The sequence below is a fragment of the Dicentrarchus labrax genome, unplaced genomic scaffold (assembly GCF_905237075.1).
Source record: "Dicentrarchus labrax unplaced genomic scaffold, dlabrax2021, whole genome shotgun sequence".
Taxonomy (NCBI): Eukaryota; Metazoa; Chordata; class Actinopteri; family Moronidae; genus Dicentrarchus; species Dicentrarchus labrax.
The window spans coordinates 10,822,972-10,843,642 of NW_026136715.1; the positions used below are offsets into that span (position 1 = coordinate 10,822,972).

The 20,671-nt window shown below is 39.0% G+C and overlaps 2 protein-coding genes across 2 annotated transcripts; both read left to right on the plus strand.

Moving 5' to 3' along the window:
• Nucleotides 1–714: 714 nt before the first annotated feature.
• On the plus strand, nt 715–8,142 carry LOC127377363 (uncharacterized). Its single transcript, XM_051425165.1, has 17 exons — nt 715–1,276; nt 1,488–1,503; nt 1,616–1,717; nt 1,819–1,925; nt 2,030–2,098; nt 2,185–2,287; nt 2,798–2,946; nt 3,053–3,121; nt 3,232–3,298; nt 5,170–5,348; nt 5,443–5,490; nt 5,582–5,627; nt 5,734–5,885; nt 5,973–6,041; nt 6,122–6,173; nt 6,311–6,418; nt 6,669–8,142. Exons 1-17 carry the CDS (start codon nt 1,190–1,192, stop codon nt 7,706–7,708), a joined length of 2,463 nt encoding a protein of 820 aa, XP_051281125.1. The 5' UTR covers nt 715–1,189; the 3' UTR covers nt 7,709–8,142.
• A 143-nt stretch (nt 8,143–8,285) lies between these two features.
• Nucleotides 8,286–19,323, plus strand: wu:fl23c11 (uncharacterized). The gene is made up of 16 exons (XM_051425166.1): nt 8,286–10,137; nt 11,282–11,309; nt 11,415–11,540; nt 11,769–11,882; nt 11,985–12,097; nt 13,123–13,228; nt 13,305–13,346; nt 13,479–13,612; nt 13,705–13,767; nt 13,868–13,925; nt 14,028–14,260; nt 15,419–15,466; nt 15,588–15,639; nt 15,838–15,933; nt 16,016–16,054; nt 17,938–19,323. Exons 1-16 carry the CDS (start codon nt 10,006–10,008, stop codon nt 18,747–18,749), a joined length of 2,196 nt encoding a protein of 731 aa, XP_051281126.1. The 5' UTR covers nt 8,286–10,005; the 3' UTR covers nt 18,750–19,323.
• The last annotated feature ends 1,348 nt before the right edge of the window (nt 19,324–20,671 follow it).

The window sequence follows — 20,671 nt, forward strand, 5'->3', positions numbered from 1 at the left end:
CCTCCAAGTCAGTATTTAGCTGATGAACTTTGGCAGCATTTACAGAGTTGGGTCTGTGTAGCTTTATCTCTGTGAGATCTGAACACCTCATTCCTCATTCTTAGCAAAATAAAATAAAACTTCTTCATGTGACTGAACAGCCATTTTCCAGCCTCACATTCTTGATTAGACTGAGAGGTTGACTGGGACACTAAGCCATTCTTGACTAGCAGCTGACCTCAGAGTTGGCTTTCTCTTTGGAAATCTCCCATTAGGCTTATTGATAAAGCAGCTGTCAGTTGTTGTTGTATGTGCAGTCTGGCCAATATCAGCCTCAGAAACTCTTCCTTGAAATAGCTTGGAGTGCATCTTTGTCTTCGCGGAATAGATTTGGTCACGGTACTGACTCACCCAAGGTCAGGTCACCAGTGATGACATAGGTGTTGGTACAAGTGCAAGCACATATTTTATATTTTACAAAACTGTACTGAACTAAAATCATTTTGTAGACATCTGTGTTCTCTTCAAACCATGAAAACCTCAAAGAGGGGTGATCTACTTTTTGAAGACCCTCTATATTTAACTGAAAGTGGGAGGTCTCTAGGTGAAATCATACTATTGCTGCAAAATAAACTGGAACAGCAGAAGGGGGTGTGTGGTGTGAGTGACTGAAAGATAAAGAAACAATGGCATTCAGTTCTCTTTACCATTACTTCCTGACTGTAACTGGTAAAGCGCTTAACAGCATGGGAGGAAGCGTCACCCTCTACACACTATATAGAATCTTTGACCCACTCGGCTTACTATTACTTGTGGGAATGCCATTGTCCGTCTGAAAGGGCGTCAACACAATAGTAGCCCCAGGAAAGTAATTTTAACAAAGATTGAACTCAGAGCTTTCTACCCTGGCCTTATCTCCTTTTGTATCTGGGGCTGTGATGAGAGGCGGAGCTGTGATGCTCTCATGCGAAACGTTCATGTGTTGTGTGTGTTTTTTTTTTTAACAATGGTTCAGTCATTTGGCAACGCTTGTGGACGAGGAGCAAACAGCAGTTCACAGCTGAACTCGAAGGAAAATATCTTGCACAAGGGTTTTTTTGGGCTTTGCACGCAGACAGCAGCTGAATGGATCAGCGACCAAACTGCGGGAGTGCGCAACACCCTGGCTTTTAATTAAGCGATTATTTCCTAATTTTAAAAGATCTTTTCGATGTATAAAAGGTGTTTTAACATCGCCGTGGCATTTATTGCCGCCGCGGTGTTTCCTCTGCAGCTGGAATGTAACCAAAAATGCCTGGTGAGTTTAAAACTGTTTTGTATACAGATTTAATCTCATAATGCGCATACAGTTGTATTAATTGTGGGGGAAGTCATTTTAAATATTTAAATAAGATTAGATTTATTACATCCAAATCATTTATACCAACAGACTGTGATGGATGCATGGTGATTTGTGGATACTTTATATTTCCTTAACCTATGTTGTCTATCTCTTATGCTTACTTTAGGTGGGAAATCTAACTGGTAAGTGTTCTAGTTAATATTGGTTTCCCATCACATTACTTTCATTTAATTATATCATGTGGAGAAGGAAGCCACGTGTGTCACTAATGCTCTTCTCTGTCTGTGCTGACAGATTATGCCGAGGGAGGCTGTCCTGTGAAACTGACCTCAGTCCTGTCCATGGAGTCTGGGGGGATTTACTCTGAACATGTCACTGTTTGGATGAGAGCTGATGGTACAGAGGCAAAACCCACTGCTGCAAAAGTCTATTTTGTTATCATATGTTTAAAGCTAAAGCCGAAATGTTGAAATGTCTGTTCTATTGCTTTCTTCCAGACTTTTGTAAGACCACAAAGATTGAAATTCTCTCCCCATTTAAAGAGACAATTAAGCCTAGGACAAAGAGGAAAAACAAAAACAACTGTGCACCTAACCCAAACTGTGTATGTATATAAAATTATGTTCATTATGAGCCAACAATTCATATTAGTTCAAGAAGGCGAAAAACGATGGTATCACTTCTCTTTCTTTATTCTGTCTTTCTTAGCGTGACAATGACAGAAAACATAGTGAAACCCAAGTCAAGGGTGACTGCCAAGGCCCGCAGTGTTCTCCGGTAAGATGATTTTTTTTCTTTTTTAGGCTCTAATGTAGTGTAGAAGGTTTTATGAAAATAATACTGTATTTTTTCCTTTTTTCCAGTGGGAGCAGGTCTGTGATTTTGGCAAGACTTTTGCAAAGCAGGTTGTTTCTGTGTCCTACATCACAACATCAACGAGCTGCAATGTCAGTTACACAATACCAGGTAGAGTGTATTCTGGGTGTTTTACCTCTTTCCTTTCTGCTACAGTTCAAATCTTCCTCCCCCCCCCCCATGTTCTCCCTGATTCTTTCTACATCAGAGAACCCTGTATAGCACAAGGGTACAGTCTAGTGTGATATACCCTGTCTCAGGTGAGTGATAAAATGGCCACCATCACTCATTTGGTGGTGATGGTGGTTGAAGAGCGCTCTCACAACACATCTGTGCACATTTAGGTTCAGATCTGGTGACTGGAATGGTTGTGGCATATGAGTCACATCTTTTTCATCCCCATCAAAATATGTAGTCACCCTTCATACGCTGTGAATGGGGTCATTCTTACCCTGGAAAAATAAAACACTCATCTCTGTATTATCTCAGAATAACCTTGTTTTGATTTGTATGCCTTCTGTCTGTGTTTCTAAACTCATTCTCGTACCTACATTTTTCCTTCAATGTGTCACTCGTGTATTTTTTTACAATTGTTTTTTTTTGTGTGTGTGTGTGACTTAGATCCCATACCAAACTTTGAGCTGTCTGTGAATCAGTTGTCTAAATCCATCACTGTCACTGTGGAGCCCGGAGATAAAGTCTACACCATGTGGTGTTACCAAAAAAGTAATATGGGCTGCATAGTCGGGCCACTTTCCCCCCAGATTACTGTAAGTCTCAGTGGAACACTTAACTGCCCACATACACTTGTTTGTACACACTGAAAAAGTCAGAAAGATGGGGTTTTTTTCTCTAATATATTTCTGTTCTGTTCAGATTGATCCGGCTCAGTCTCAATCAGCTGTTCTTAACATCCCTTACCTGCTGCCCTGTGTCTGTGTGCAGGTACTGTCATCTCCGCACCATTTTTGGACACAGGAAATATTATTATCTTGTTAAGTTGAGTTAAATTAGTCTATATTTAATAGCCTTTCATGTCTTGTCTGTGTTGATAGGTATATTACACCCATAGAGATGCCCGTCGACATATAAAGTGTCCATTTCAAAATCAAAGCCTCACAGGTGAGTGTGACAGAGGATTCATGTCAGTGTCAGGTTGAGATGAAAAACATCTTGTATAGACTTTTTATTATTTTACCATTATTTTGTAATGAACAACTTAGGTACTCATGATTCATAAATACAAAACAGGGGTGTTCCCCTTCATCTGTTGGGTGGTGTCCAGAGGTGGGAGATAACAAAGTGCAAATACTTTGTTATTGTACTAAATTAGTTTTTTCAATCATCTGTACTTTACGTGAGTTTGAGTTTATTTTTCGAACAACTTCTGACACAACAATTTTTACATAAATATCTGTACTTTCTGCTTCTTACAGTTTCAAAACAAGCTTGTTATTTGTTGTTTTATTTTTATAAGAATTATAGACTATTATTGCATCATTGCCGGTGCATTTCACACATGGCAGACAGGCGAGACTCTATTTCAAGTTTTAGTTAGCTTTGCACAGAAACAGCTGGTAGAGATATCCTTCAGAGAAACCAAGAGTACTTTTATACTTTCTGTACATTTTCACTTTTCAATCAGTAAAAAAGTTGAAAGGGTCAGTTCACTGAATTATTCACTCTTTTACAAAAAGACATGTAAATGGTTTTGGTTTAATGTGTATCAAAGTTTTAAGATGTGCTCTGTTTGAGCAGGATGATGGGTTGGGGTTAAACCGTGCTCATCTAACTGTGTCCGTGAACTCTTAAATACCATTAAAAAGACCTTAAGCAAAAAAAAGTTTTGCAGGTGAAGGGAACTTTGTGGTGTTTACAACTCTGAAAATGGTATTTGAAAAAACTCAATGATAATTTAAAATAATGATTTTCAGAAACAATGCCCACGGTTATTTGAGACAATCCACAGACATTTAGTCCCCCCAGGAAATTGTAATATTGCGATCGCAACAATTAATGCAAATTCAACAAATCCTTGTGAACTCTCACATCTCACATTTACCCTGTCCTGGAACAAGCTGCCTCTGGTTTCTAATGAATTATACATTTCTATTTTTGCAATTTTCACTTCCTCCTGTAACTTTCTTGCAAAAAAAAATGCCTAAAAACATTGCAACACGCATTGCATTTTATAAAAAAAAAAAAGGTATCATGAAGTCAGGCATTTTAGACCACAGCAATCCCAAAACAATCCTGTGGAATTCCTGGAGGGTCTATACATTGTGTACTGTTTTCTCTGAACTACTTCCCTTTCCTTGAAGAGGGAACAGCTACCAACGAAATACCAAAGAGTGCACTGTTTCTCATATGACAAGTTGATATTGAGGTTTTGAAATGTATTTTCTTTTTAATTGTTGTAAACTGCAGAAATATAAAGGAATAGATTGATATAAAAATATGTTTATTCACTTTGTTGCTAAGAGTTAGATAGGAAGATTGAAATCAATTTCATATCTGTATGGTAATAATATGTAAGGCCACGTTAAACTCAAGTCAATTAAGTTACAAAGCTTGGACTGAAACAGAAACAGCTAGTATGCTTCTAGTAACAAAATCTGCCTACCAGTACCTCTAAAGCTCACTAATTAACACTTCATATCTTGTTTAATCTGAATAAAAAGTTTTAAAATGACAAGGCATTGCATGGCATCTATTTTTTTTAATATTAAATTTATTCCAAATTGTGTATTACTGTAATTCCATTCACCTCAAGTGCACTAGGATGGCGGGGGACTGACACTGACCCTTTTTAAAAGTATATTCATGTAATTTAATGTATCAGTTTAATACAGATTATTATGATACAGTGTACTATTATTTATGATTAGATTTAAATCTAGTTGGTCTACAACAACTGCATCCCTGGATAAACCACAGTCAAGCATGTGGTTGCCATAGTGTTGTAAACATTTGCGTCCACATTGCCTCTACAGATTTCAGAGACATTTGGCTCTCCTCTAAAATCATACTGCATGAGTCAAGTTTCAAGTGGATATCAAAGTGCCCTGCCAGCAACCACATGATCGCTGCCTCCCTCTGCTGGAAGCAACACGAACACCTCTGCATACCTGTACTCAACTCCACACTGGAGAAGGAAGGTGGACCAGAAGTGGTAAGTTCAGCAGGACTGTTGGTGGTATTGGTGATGGATTCCTGATTTAAAATGCATAAAGCTTTCTCTAACACCCACTGTGTCTCCTCAACAGATATATAACGCATATGCAGTGGACAAACACCCTCAGATGTGTGTGCAGGTGAGAATTATCAAACTGTGCTTGCATTAAAATATGGTCAGTTGCCTATCTTTTTAGTTGCAGACTCACATTTGTGTTCCATTTTTTGCAGTTTTCTCTACAAGGCAGTCATAACATTTCTTGCCCCTTCCAGGCTGGTGAGTCAAACAGGGGCAAAAGGGTTCATTTTTCTTATAGCTGTGATGAATGTCAATTTATCTCTGTTTCACTATCTTGACTTCCCCTTCCCCTTGTCCTTTACAGATATGTCTTCATGGGAGGTGCATATTGGACCAGGCAGACAGAGCGTGCTTTTGTATCTCACCTCTTCTGCTCCAGCAAAGTTCTCAGCTCAACTCTGTGTCCTTCATGAAACAGGATGTACACCCATGGAGCAGGTCCATTCAGTGACAATGGTAAGCATACATATGTGTTTGTGAGAAAACAAATTGATAAATGTAATGTTAATGTGAGTGACTATGTGACTTTCGTTAATTTTACAGGATGGGAATACTACTGAGGCGAGGATAAATGTGCCTCTTCTCTTTCTTGCAGAGAAGCCCTGTGTGCAGGTACAGTACACACCATGACTTAGAAAGGTGTTTCACTTATCCCTTCTCGCCTTTCATACTTTTAAACTGCTTTTCTGCAGGTGTGGCAGTCAGATCCTTCTCTTCGTGGTAGAAGAATTTTGTGCCCAGACTGTGAGTGTAGTCAAGATAAACACACGAGCCCAAGTGTACCAACACATGCACTTTTGTTCAGTTTATGTATGAACACACGCGTGCACATAAAACTCCTACAAAGTAAACAGACACACTGTCTATTTGTGTTTCAACAGACACGCACAACCGATGTGGCATATATGCTGTGGCAGCTTTGATCTTTGTGGTTATTGCTACGTTACTTGGAATTTTCATCCACCGTCTTACTAAGAGTGGAGCGGCAGGTTTGTTCAGTTGCTTCATAAATACAATTCAAGGTTTAGTTGATTTGAATAATCATTGTTTGTGTTTCTGGGTGGGATGTCTTCAAATCATTTTAATTCCACTCTTGTAGTACCTTAGTTGGTTTGTTTTTTGGTGTTAGCTTGATGGTAACTGGGCTAAATTTACAATCTTAAAGTAACAGTTGTTATTGAGCTGACAAATAACAAATAATGTCTCCTTTTCCTCCCCTGTGTTTTCCCATATATCTAGGTTGGCTCTATATCCAGAAGCCAGTGTTGCTGGTATGCTCATCAGAACAGTCCCCCCATGTCTCTGCTGTGTGTGCTTTAGCCTCAATCCTGCAGGGGGAGTTAAGTGCCACAGTGCACATGGCTTTGTGCGCCCTAAGCTGGCAATCCCAGGCCGGGACCGGGACTGGAGTGGCAGATCTGGGTCCAATTCCCTGGCTGTATGGGCGATGGGAAGCTGTACGCAAGGCACAAGGAAAAGTACTGATTATTTGGAGTCCTGAAGCCAGGAAGACCTATGAGAAATGGAGGGAGGAGAGGGAACACATGGATAAGAATGAGAGAAAGGAGGAACATTTCAGCAAAGCCAATGTGAAATATGACAAAATAAGTGTTGTGGAAGAGGATTCTAAACCAAATGGAAGAAAACTGGGAAGATCCAACAAAGAAAAAGCTGCAGGAAAAAAAGATTGTGTGAAATTATGTGACGATAAAGACTGGTACCTCCAGAGGGAGCCCTCTGCAGTGATAGCACCAGTGTTCACAGCTGCTCTGACCTGCCTAACTGGGGCGCTACAGGAGAGTAAAGATCAAGGAGTAGCCCTTGTGTACTTCCAGGGCCTTTGCCACAGCAGGGACATCCCAAAGGCCTTGAGAGGTGTCCCTCGGTATTGCTTACCACAGGATTTCAGGGGTTTAATACAGGAGCTGGGAGGGATGACAAGACATACACAAACTGGCAAATTCAGCTGGCACTGCTGGCCCAGACTCCTGTCTAAAGTGATGTCCATATGGCTTGCTCAGCAGCTAGCCCAAAGACTACAAACACTGCTGCCTCAGACACAAGGAATGACAACGCAAGGGCAGTGTGTCACATCGTCACTGAAAATGATGTCAGATAAGACACAGAGCAGACTCAAGTTTCCACTGGCAGCCAATTCGGCAAGACCAGGAACTGTACAAGAGCACGAGCCTCTCCAGGGGTCACCATGGAGAGCAGAGGAGTTTCAGTGTCAGGTTTCACATGTCTGTTGGGGACAGACAGACTTTTGTTCTGCTTGAAACCCAATACCTATATGAGACACAGGAGCTGGTGTTATACCTCATAGGAAATATTCATTACTTGGTGCCATCATGTCAAAAATACCAATATTTGTTTTGCATATGAAGAAGACAATACTCCGTCCAGTCTGCATTGAGCCTGTAACAGAGGCTCTTTATGTTGCTTTCATGACTGAGGCCATAGTGAACACCTGCCTTATCTCTGTATATAACGATAACCATTATGAAAATACGGTTGCAAATTATTCCTCACTTTCTTCATGAGTGCATTTAATGTTTGAAAGTGTTGTGTGCACAGGTGACCAACTGTTTGACTGTTGTTTACAGGTAGTTGCAAATTTGCATAGGATTTTCTAAACAGAGATGTTGTGCCAAAGCTGCCACAGGATTTCCAGGCGAAAAGAGGAAATTACATATTAAATGACTAAAATGTGGTTGTATTTGGTAGTTGATTTGCGTGATCATATGTTCAAGCATTGTACATATTATATCACATATAGACTGCCACCCTCGTAGTAAATATTGTATTTGCATATTTACTGCCTCGTAAAAACAAAGTATAAGTTACTCTGTGTTCTTTTACCCTTAGGCATAGTGGACCTTTTTACAAGCAAACATTTAATTGCTCCTAGTTGAAATATTTGTTCAATGTCACTCAACTCAACTGTCTCCACGATTAGTTTATCTTGCTTCAACGAACAATGTTGAGATATTAGCCTAACACTATTGGCATTATACAGTTTTGTATAAAAAATTATAAATATAAATTTTATGTTAAAAAAAAGGTTCATGTATTCAAAGTAAACTGCTTTTATTTTACTGAAATGTGTTTTTTCAGCATTCAGTGTCTAATGTATAAGCTTAATGGTATTCCTAAACCAGTTTATTACAATGAGTACATAGAACAAACACAACCACTGCATTGCTATGGTTGGAGTGACAGACTTACTCAACACAATTAATAAGGAAGTAAATGATCACTCACAGTAAAAAAAAACTGGAACCCAATGTTACTGCCAAAACAATCTTTCAACTATCACAGTTCAGCATGTAAAGGTTTGCCCCTGGTCAGGACAGCAACTTATTCTGACGTCGACACTGACTTTAATAGCTTTTATCAGGCTTAGACGTAAATTCAAGGTGTAAATCATACAAAGTTAAAGAACTGGGGTAAGTCAATACAATTGTCATAAGATAGAAAAGAAATGCCTATTTAATGCTGCCACTACAGTATGAATTGAATTTAAATGTAGGCCTATATAATGAGTTCATCTCCTTCAAAGATCCCTGTCTGTAGGTCAGTTTAGTCACACAGAAATAACTTTATGCCATAAAATAAAGAGCTGAACTACAGACTTTAACAATATTTCCGATGGGCAAATTAATGATGACTCAAGCAAACAGCCAAATACTTTTAAGAGCCACAATGATTTAACATTTTCCAGACTGCACACAGGTAACACAATGCTTTACAAAGATAAGCAAGAATAGAAATGTTCTACCACAATGAACTTAACTGACCCACTGACTTCGATAGAGGTTAATGATTAAACATTATTACACCAACTGAAACCAACGGGCTCTATTTTAATAACAGTTCAAAGAGGCTTGAAAGTTATTGGTACAAGGCTGTAACCAAATGCTCACTGGTCCGATTCCTGCAACAGTTTACTGAACCTATATCATTGTGAGAGTTCAAAACTTGAACAGAAAGCCATGAAAAAGTTGGCACACTGATGTTCCAGTGAAATGACAATGCCATTTACACTGTTCATTGTCTGTGATCTGTAACCTTAAAAATATTTGATTTTATCTGATGGGCTTAACTTGAAAAACAATTCACCTGACAACACAATGGATCGCCATGAATGCTGCCAAGCTGGCATATCTTCGAGGTTAGTGGTTTGAAATGGGTTCACGTTTATTTTGTTATGTCAATGCCGTTGAATGATTCACCAAGCAAATCGAAAGTGCACGCGAACTGTCCCCCAATCCCATCACAGCGGCGGGTGTAGTGCTGCGACACGCCCAACCTCTCCTGTCGATCACCGGGAAAGACGTATGAAACAAAAGGTTGGAGCGTCCCAACAGTTGGCTGGTTGTGGTGGAGGGACAAGCCATGGTCACTGGTGTCTCCGAGGACATATTACGGTCGTTCCTGTGCTACTGGGCGGATTTAAGGGTAACGGGCTTTCGCCCCTTGTGTTTCGGATGAGGGGGCTCTAGTCTCTGGAGACTCTAGAGACGCGCACCGGAGAGAGACCACCTGTGCCAGGCGCACCGGTGCTCTCCAAGAAATGGCTCTTAAGCTCTTTCGGGTGCCGCCACGTGTTTCCCTGCCGCTGTCAGTGCTGCGCTTCTGGCTGTTCATGTCTGCAGGAGCGCTGGAGATGGTGGACAAAGACGCACCTGAACTCAACTGTAGCGAGGTAATAAGTCAGCTGATGATCCTTTAGTTACTTAATAACTTAGGAAATGGTACTAAGGATCCAGGCTGTAACACAGTGATTACTACCTAGATGGCTATAATATTTCTGTTTTGTGTATTTTATTTGGACTCTGTTTCATTTAGTGTGTGCCACATTCGTTTACTGATAACTATGAACAATTGATACATGGAGAATAACACATTTTAGTGTGCAGGTTTCAGGTTTTTTGGTGGAATTGGGAGATACAAGACACGGGGAGAGAAAGAGAGATCAGAGTTTAATGCCCATCATTTATTTACTATTGTGCCTGAGCTTGACACCTTACTCCACTGCTCCATTTTCAAGAAGGGTTGTTGTAGCTTGTATTTTCCTCTGAATTTTGTTTCAGGGAAGTACAGCAAACAGTAAAAAGATAAAACATGTTGCAGCCTGGCACTCATAACAATCAAAGCTCCACAACAACAGACAAGGTTAAACATTACAAAGGACTATAACACTGAGTTTTTATTGGCATTGTTTCAAAGATGTGTTGACTCAGCTCAGCTTAGAGGATGTAGTTTGTGGTCCTGTGTAATAATTTTTATTCTGAGAAGTCTTGTTAATATAGTGATTCAGTAACATGGGGGATAGACAAAATATTACCATAACTGATGTTGCTTCCCGTACAGTAGCTCTAAATGCGGATGTCACTTTAGTCACTGTTCCTACTGAAATACTAAATCATCTTTTCCCTTTAATATGTCACCTGTCTAAAGTTTCCATTTATGTTGTATATGTATAAAACTGAAATAAAAATGTATTGCAATCTGAAAATAATTACAAAAAACGCTTATTACACATACCCATCTTACGATACACCAACTATTAGACCTGTATCAAAAGTAACCACGTCGCTACCATACTAATGTAAAAAAAAACATTTTTCCATTTAATAATATTTCAACATCTTCTACATGTGTGAAGCTCCTCACTGCATCTCTTTCATAAATTCACTCCTTTGAACATAAATAAAATGTTTCTTTTTAATAATTAATCATTAACTTGGATAATGAGCATTTTCACTTTAAGTGGTGCTGCTTACTCATGGTACTTAAGGCGTGTTTCATTTTGGGTGAATTCTTATCTACAACTTTTCTCTCTCCAGGGTTTGACTGACTGCCACATGAGCTCAGGTAGCAAACCGATCAACACAACTGCATCTTGTGTCATGGTAATAACCTCACACTAGAGTAAGCCTGCAGTTTGTCTAAAGCACAAACACTCTCTTCTTTCCCCAGCCTCTCTCTACCCCGTTGATCCAGATGATACAGTCAATGTTGTACTTTTGCATCTTAAAGCGATTCTGTGCTGTTCTGCCACTCGAGACTGTATACCTTGCCTGCAAATCATCATCACAGTCCAAGGTTAGTAAGAAACATTGTTTGATATCGTCAGCTAGGTGGATTAGTTTATCCATACATCATGATTTTCCTTATCACAGTGAATGGCTTTGTTTACAGAGGTATTGTTGTCATTTCCCCCATTCTTATCATAATTTTGGACTTGTCAATCAGGCAGGCGTCATGGTTGCAAAACATTCTACATACTTACTGGCATACTTAATGACTATTATATTGCACATGTTCCTGCAGAAGTCGAAAATGCAAAGCAGACTTCCGAGGAGTCAGGTGAGGATACAGATGAAGAGAATGGCATAAATCAAAGCACAGAAGGAAGTGGTCAGTTTGTGATAACTAAGCCAAGAGGTACAGAACCCAAAACACACACAAGTCACACGCATCGTATTGTATAGATTGTTTTTTTTTTTTAAAGTTTACTCTTCTTCTCCTGTACTCTCTGTGTTACAGCTGTGGTGAAAGTATGTCTCAGCTCCCCAGGCAACTTTGAAATTTGCAAGGCACTCCGGTTCAAACCTAGCTCCTCCGGTTTAGACCAAGCTTCTCAACAGCCCACACATAAGGTTTGGCAGGTGTAAAATAATTACCTCATGTAGTTGTTGTGTCTGTCCTTGATTAATTAATTAACTATCCTCCAGTGGTGGAATGTAGATTTACTGAAGAACTGTACTTGTACAATACTTGAGGCACTTTACTTGAGTGTTTCCATTTTATGTTACTTAATACATCTGCTTCACTATATTTTGGAGGGAAATATTGTACTCCACTACATTTAGTTGACAGATACCTGTACAGATTGAGATTTTACAAAAGCTTATAAAAAACAGCACACTGTTAAGATTTAACCTGTGGTTCCCAACAGTTCAGCTTGTGACCCATTTACAAAGAGCTTCTGTTTGTATTAGTTCCACTAAAGAAACTAGACTCTAATCTAATAACATTTAATTTTCAAACTCTAAAAACATGGGAGGCCCTTGAGCCAGTTTTTGGTTTGTCCATTCGGTGGTTCTGCAGAAAAATGGGGGTTCAACATGGCAGCCTCTGTACAAGAGGACCTGCTCGCTCTGTAGATTATAAGTAATGAAAGTAGAAAAAGTCTTATTTCCAGGTGATTTTATACTGAGTAATGAACACATATCGATCAATACTATATTCCATCTCGGCCAATAGATCCTCCTAAATGTTACACACTGGACCTTTTAAGAGGGGCCTGACCCTGAGTTTGGGAACCACTGCACAAAACTATCCCACTACTGAAATAGATAAACTATCTCCACTTCAACCAGCTACAGCATTAATATACTGCTTACTCATAGTTGCATTAGCATTAACAATCTAACAGTATGATAACTCATACTTCTGTACTTTTACTTAAGCTGGATTTTGAATGCAAGACATTTTTGTAATTGAGTATTTGTACTGGTACTTCTATTCAAGTACTTCTTGCACCCTTGCTAGTCTCTCACTGCCCTGCGCTCCTATTTACTGAACTGCTCAAAGACTACTCATGTGTTGTTACTGAGTGATTTAAGAACTTAATGTTTAAAGTATGTTAATGTATGTGTGTATATGTTTCCTTTAAACGCAGCTGGTGTTGACAGAGAAAGTGACGTTCGGTAATCCTGTTGTGGTTCGTGTTGATGCACATTCAAATGGAGTGCACAAGAATATCACAGTCCCATCTCTAGAAGAAGGTGAGGTTAAGTGCTGTGTAATGTAAGCAGAGATACGCTGAACTGCAGACTACAATCTCCTCCCCCTTTCTTTCAGTTTGCTCCACGGACCTAGAGTCGGCTGTGAAGGAATGTGATGGTAAGTCATGGGTGCTCTGCTTCCACCTGATTGTCTAGACTAGCGTGTATTGTGTACATGCCGTTGGCCGTGTCAGCTAAAACATACCTACTTGTAGAGTGACACTCAGTAACTAACTAGTTTCTGTCTCAGCCCCAAGACTTCGAACTGTTCCTGATCACGAGAGAAATGTAGTCCTCCTCCAACTGGAAAACACTGATACCAGACGCAATGAAATCATGTGCCAGATGGTTTGGAATGAAAGGCCTGGAGAGGTTCTTGCATGGGTCAGTCAATGATCAACTAGTAATCTGCTCCCTAGTAAAAAATAATCAATATCGTATATATCTTTCTAACTTTTTTTTATTTGCCGTTGCAGCCCAAAGGCAAGAAAGAAATGGTCATTTCGTCAAACTTTGTTGCACCCTGCCTGTGCTTCAAGGTAGCTGGCATGTTATTGTTGTTATTGTAACTGATAAGAAAAGACAGCTACCAACATGTGTTTAGAAGAAATAAAAACATTTAAAACCTTTTGTTTTCAGGTGTGGTGGAAGGGAATGGAACTCCGAAAGGAATCCTGCCCTTTTAAAAACCAGACAGGTAAAAGGGAGTAAACCTAGATCAACCTGAGAGCAAGATACATTTGCATGGTAAATGATATGATAGCATGGCAATGTTTTTTTTTGTTTTTGTTTTTTTCAGATGCACTGGAAAGAATGCAGCACAACGTGTCTGTGTCTTTGGCAGAGACACAGATGAGAGATGGTGGCACAGTGCTGAGCTGGAATGTGACCGCCCCCTGCAGACTGGAGGCAGACGTGTGGCTGTGCAAGAAAGACCTGACAGGGGGCCAGTGCGAGGAGGTGACGGGTTCCAGACAGAGACTGCACAACGATGCACATGCTGGCTGGAGTGCAACACGCAGTGGACATTGGGTAAAAACATCAAGAAAAACGTTGTTTTCTTTGCAAGCTGTCTCACCCTCAGTGTTGGAAAATAGGCTGAAACTAAGACTATGTCCAAATCTGCTCATATGTGACACAGATATAATTTTTCATGACATCTTTTCAATTCTGATTTGGGACACTTTCAAATGTGGTCCACATCAGATACGGGTCTGATTTGACCTCAGTGTGAACCGTATCACCATATCAACTCACCTTAAAAATTTATGTGACTTTTATGTTACTCTAGATTTACATTTGTCATTCAGTTACTTCAAGACTTTGACCTGCTGACACTTAAATCTCATATGGGCCACATTAAAAAAACAATGTGAACAGAGAAATAAATCAGAACTGAGCAGGTGCTGTACTGCTAGCATTTCAATTTTACTTTACACATGCACTGCACTACATTTCAGCACTACATCAAAATTAACCTACACACACTAGAATGACTTTACCGTGACTTTATTATCTCATCTCACGGCTCCAAATTAGAGAGAGATATACAAGTTAACATTTTCATGTAACAGAAAAGAGCAAAAATCCTGTGTTAAGTCCATTAGGGTTAAATTGTGGTCAGTTCATAAATCCAAAATGCCTGCCTTCTGAAAAGCTGGTTAATCAGTTTGCCCCCATCTTGGATTGGGTTGCACATGAGCGAAGAGACAATAATTAATTATTTTATGTGATATTTCTTTCCTAAACGAGGGTGATTGAATGTACTATAGTATCAAGCATGTTTAAACAGTGTGCACAAGAAACTGCAGGCAAAACACATTGTTCCTCCTAATAAAGTTAATTTTTATTAACTTTAACTAAGATAGACCTGACTGTTACTAGCTGTGCACGGCGAGTTTTGTTCAGTTGTTTTGTTAGTTATAAATCAGTTAAACTTGGCCCCTTCATTGATTAGTTTAAGCTGTATTTAAATGTGATTGACTTATCCATTTTTCTACCTAAAGAATACTTTTAATGTGCTAACAAAATATTGTGACGACAATGTGATTATGACATACTGTAAACTTGACAAAAACAATAAGGCACTGAATGATGTATAATAAATCGTTTATCCTAAGCAGGTCATACTCTTCCAGCACATTATGTTTAATGTTGAATCTTATTTATTTTTCTGAATTTACTTTTCAGAAAACAGGAGAGTTCATTGTGTCATCACATCCTCTGCTTTGTGTTCAGGTGATCTCTGTCCTAATATATTAAATATATTCTTATACACATTATCGTTCGTTTGTTATTGTTTCACTGCTTCCTACAATACGTACTGTGCTAACCTTAACCTTTTCACTATTTTTTTCAGATAAAGATACATGGGATGGAGTCATACTTAGAGCCTCACTGTCCATTTGCAAGTAAGACTATTAATTATTATCCAGATTGAGATTAAGTGTGTTTAATGATTTAACTCTTATCAGCAAAAACATGCTCCATTAGAATGTGGCAGATTATTAATTAACTGTAAATATGTTGTTGTATAATATTATAACAGTGTCTGTGGAACTTCTTTAATGTGCATTATTTTAAAGACTGTTGTATTTATTATTTTCCAGCCTCTCGTTGGAGATGGAGCCTGCCACTCATCATCGGATTACTGCTTATGTTTTTGGCCATAGTAGGAGCCTATTTTATACAAGGGGTCCTAAAAGGTCAGTTTTCTATTTGTAGTCCATTGAATATTATTAGCACCTTTGCAAAATACCTCAATGTGTACTTCTGTTTTCCTTTTAGGCTATGTGTGGAGATGGTTGAAAGAAGATGATGTTAAAGGTATGAGAAAGCCTATTTCATACTGGGCAACCATTGTCTTCTACATCCCCTTTATACTCTCAACATTAACATTTTCATACTTTTATTCATACTTTTGTAGAATATTATACGAATATTCATGCTCTTGTGTTTACATTTTCAGTGGCATGTGTTACCCTTTCCTCCTAAATGCTCTTTTATATCTGGTATATTTAGCAAGTGTTACTCATGTACATAAAAGAATAGTTAGACATTTTGGGAAATACACTTCTGGAAAAGGTTAAAAAAAAAAAAACCTCACATCTATCTGTTACATATAAGCTCACAGCCAACAGCAGTTAGCCTAGCTTAGCACCAAAGCCGGAGACAGTCAGCCAGCTAGCCTAGCTCTGTACGACAACGGTTACCAGGCGACCAGGAGACTGAAGTTACTGCCTCCAGCCGAGAAATAGTCTGCCACAAAACCCCCCTTAAAATGGCAAAATGTTGTTTTTACACAGGAAATGTTGACCAGAGCCAGGAGAACTGTCTCTCCTTGTTTTGTGTTTTTAAATATGCAAGAACAGTACAACTTATTTCAATTAAAAACTAAATAATACAATACACAGCTAGCAGAAAACAAGGGAAGAAAAAAGTAGTAGTAATAGCAATAAATAATAACATATAAAAATATATAAATAAAGGTAAATACATTAAAGAATAAAAATAAAATGAATAAATCATTTTTTTTTTTTATCACATTTGATATGATATAGGGGAGAGTGGGGTAAGTTGAGCCAAAGGGTAAGTTGAGCCACCCCTTGTTGCTAGGAAATGGTAAAAAACATTGATCATGTGACCAAATATTTAGGAGGAAGGCATCATTTCATGGAGTCTGTGAATGCAAGAACCACGTGGGTAAAGTGGTTAGATATTTATTTCCAAAAAAAACATTTTTCACTCTTGAAAGTGAATTTAGTCTATCATAAGTTTCATGAGAATTGTGTTTAGACAAAAATAGATAATTTTAAATTTGTTTTATACATCAATTGTGGTATCTATGAGCTACAACATGAGGTCATAAACCTAGCATAAAAGTGAACCATTTTAGCTCTGGGGACTAATAAAGTCAAAATGGTAGCTCTGGGGTAAGTTGAGCCGGTGGCTACAGCCAAAATACACTTAATAAGTGTATCCAAAAACATATTCTGTGTATATTCCAAAAACACAGCTGTTAATGTTTTCTTCCCAAGCGCACTTTAAGGCATTCTCATGTTCAAATGTTTTTTCACAAAACAGCTGTTTAGCAGTAATATGCAATAATAATTAAAAAAAAGTTATTGTACCTGTTACAAATAAATAAAATACACATAAATGTGAAGAAGTGAGTGTTATTTAGGGAGGGAGAAGGTGAGGGAGTTGTGGGGAGGAGGTGGGGAGGAGGGTAGGGGGTGAGTAGGGATACGGCTCAACTTACCCCGCTCCTCCTAACTTACCCCATACATGGGGTAAGTTGAGCCTACTGATACTACTTTTTTTGGACAAGCTATATTATCGAAACAGTTATGTTTACACTCATTCTGTTTGTTTGAAGGGATGCACAACATTCTGAAATATATGCAGATATATTAGTTAGCGACAAAACTATGATTGCCTTGATGTAGTGATCCTAAATATGAAAAATAGCTCATCTTACCCCACTCTCCCCTACCTGTCCCTGACATACCTCAACCATTGTGTGTGGGTGTTAGTATTGGCTTACATTGGACCCAGTTCCAAGGTTACAGGTTTTAATGCATTCAATAAAAGGCTGCCAGATCCTGTTTCCTCTTGTTTATAGTTTTTATGTAAAGCTAACCATCACCAGGCTGTAGCTTTGTCTTTAACGGACAGATATGAGTGTGATATATTTCTCAAAATTTCAGGTGCTGTGGGTGGTGGTCATGTGGTGTTGCTGTACCCACCTGATGACGACCAGGCTTTGCCAGAGCTGATGAGTCACCTGGGCTCATCCCTCCAAGCCCTGGGATTTAGCGTGTCTCTTGACCTGTGGAGCCAGGCTGAGCTCAGTGTGCTGGGACCTGTGCCTTGGCTCCACTCAAGGCTTAACCGATTGCAAAGGCAGGGGGGCAAAGTGGTGCTAGTCCTGACCCAGGCTGCCTGGATTAGGGCTGAAGAATGGGGAGCTCGGAGCTGGGAGAGAAACACTCCCACGGAAAGGAACAGGGACGTGGAGGAAGAGGGGGCCGGAAGAAGCAATACTGCCTCTTCTCCCTGTGGGGATGTTTTTACTGCTTCATTGAGCTGCATTCTAGCTGACTATTTACAGGGCCGTGCTGGTGAGCGGTTTATGTTGGTGCAGTTTGAATCACTTCCACCTGAGCCTCCGGGTGGTTTCTGGCCGCTGCCAGAGCTTTTCCGTGGCCTTCATGTGTACAGCCTCCCCTCCCAGAGCCTGGGTTTTCTGACTGAATTAGCTGGGGCTCGGCAAATGGCTACAGCATCAGCCAGACGGAAAAGAGCAGGGGGGCTAAGGATTGCATCCCGGACTCTGGCTCGAGGGCTGTCAGGGTTCACAGCAGGGACTACTGTATTACGCCTTACAGGAGTGTCCCAGAGTTGTGTTGGGGTTGAAGTTGAAGACTCTGGGGAAACTGTGCCCTTGAAGCCATGTCTTGTTACACCTCCCTCCAGCCCTGACACAAGCCCCAAGGTCAGTGAAGTAGGATGGGTCTGACAGCAGGAGAGGATGACACATGACCAAGGTTCGGCAGACTAAAACTGGTCTGAACATCCGGGGTCTAGTGGCTGTTGAAAAGTGTTTTATGTTTCTGGCAGGGGAAACCTTTTCAAATAAAAGCTGAGTTATTATAGCTTGAGCTCTTGCTGCTTCAGATAAATAATCGCACAACATTAAAACCTCAATACTTCTAAAAGTAAATTTAAGAAAAAAGACCTCAGTAAATACACAGTTTGGTCACAAAGTGGTCAGTGCTACCTAAATGCAAGACAAGAATCTCAATGAAGCAAATTGCGGCATTGTTTTGACACTACATAGTTTATTCAAGCCGTTTTTCAGTCTTAAACCACGCCATTATGTGTGTTTGACATATTTACTAGTATTTGACATCCTGCATGTACATGTATATAACATCCCTGAGAGACTAATATTCTCTTTTATACAGAAGTATATTGAGTTGCTTTGTCCACGCATGGTGAGTCCTTTTGTATACTGTATTTTCTCTTAATGTTTAGTGTGGTTGAATAAAGAGTTTGTCTGAATCACATCAGATGCTCTCCTGACTACAAAACTGTGTCAGTTCTTACTAATTACAAACATGGCAGAAGATGTATGTTTGCAGAGCAGCATCTTTACATTTGTTTAACATGCCGAAATTAATTCCTGGAATTCATCCATCCGATCCATACATTGTGACACTATGCAGCAGCGACAGCAGGTAAAAACAAAAAGCAAAAAATGCTACATCCTGCTATTTCAGCACCCCATTTTTAAATTATCTGTGTGGGACACTGTGTCTTAACTACATTTTAAGGCTATTTCTGCACAGTCAGTTAATAGTTTTTAATTTGAGGTAGAATTTAATTTGAACAATTTAGAATTTTAATAATTATTTTAAGATATCTTGAACTGTCTCTAAATGTTTAACATGCATTTTAAAAGTATCTAAAATGCTCTTATGGACGGAGCCGCGACACTATCTGTTGTTAAGTTGGTTGTTCAACATGATGTGTCTGTATTCCCAGTATGTACAATACACAGCCAACAGAAAATAAAGGGGGTGAAAGAAAATATCAGTAATAACAGAAATAAATAATAATAGTACTAAAGGTAAATACATAAAAAAATGAATAAATACTTCTAAAAAATCAATTGTTATGATATGACATGAGATAACTCCACCATTGTACCTGGGTTTTAGTATTGGCCTACATTGCAGTCAGTTCAAAGATTACAGGTTTCAGTGCATTCAATAATAGGCTGCCAGATCCTTTAAAATCTGTGTTTCCCCTTATGCCAAGCTAACCAACACCTGGCTGTAGCTTTGTATTTAATGGACCATAAATTGATGCACTATGCAGCAGCAACAGCAGGTAAAAACATGTCCATGCTTGTTGTGGGATCATTCTTTACAGGCTAGGTCCTGCTATTTCAGCACCACATTTTCAACTATCAACTATCTGTGTGGGACATTGTCTCTTACAAACCCCATTTTAAGGTGCAGTCAGTTCAGTTTTTGACAGGTAGAATTTAATTGGAATAATGTATGATTTTTTGATAATTATTTTATAACATCTTGAACTATTTCTAATTGTTTAACATGCATTTTAAAGGTGTCTATAAAATAACTAATAGTAGAAATAAATAATAATAGTACGAAAGGTAAATGCATAAAAAAATTAATAAATACTTCTAAAAAATCAATTGTTAAGATATGACATGAAATAACTCAACCATTGTACCTGGGTGTTAGTATTGGCCTACATTGCAGTCAGTTCAAAGGTTACAGGTTTCATTCAATAAAAGGCTGCCAGAACCTTTAAAATCTGTGAGTCAGTTCATAGTTTTTTAATTTGAACAATTATGATTTTTAATTAATTTAAAATAATTTTCAGGTATCTTGAACTGCCTCTAAATGT

Coding starts and splice junctions, on each gene's coding strand:
- LOC127377363 (XM_051425165.1), top strand. CDS start 1,190: ATGTATAAAAGGTGTTTTAACATCGCCGTGGCATTTATTGCCGCCGCG. Junction 2,099..2,184: donor AAGGCCCGCAGTGTTCTCCG/GTAAGATGATTT, acceptor CCTTTTTTCCAG/TGGGAGCAGGTCTGTGATTT. Junction 3,299..5,169: donor TCAAAATCAAAGCCTCACAG/GTGAGTGTGACA, acceptor TTGCCTCTACAG/ATTTCAGAGACATTTGGCTC.
- wu:fl23c11 (XM_051425166.1), top strand. CDS start 10,006: ATGGCTCTTAAGCTCTTTCGGGTGCCGCCACGTGTTTCCCTGCCGCTG. Junction 11,310..11,414: donor TGACTGCCACATGAGCTCAG/GTAGCAAACCGA, acceptor TTCTTTCCCCAG/CCTCTCTCTACCCCGTTGAT. Junction 16,055..17,937: donor GAAAGAAGATGATGTTAAAG/GTATGAGAAAGC, acceptor TCAAAATTTCAG/GTGCTGTGGGTGGTGGTCAT.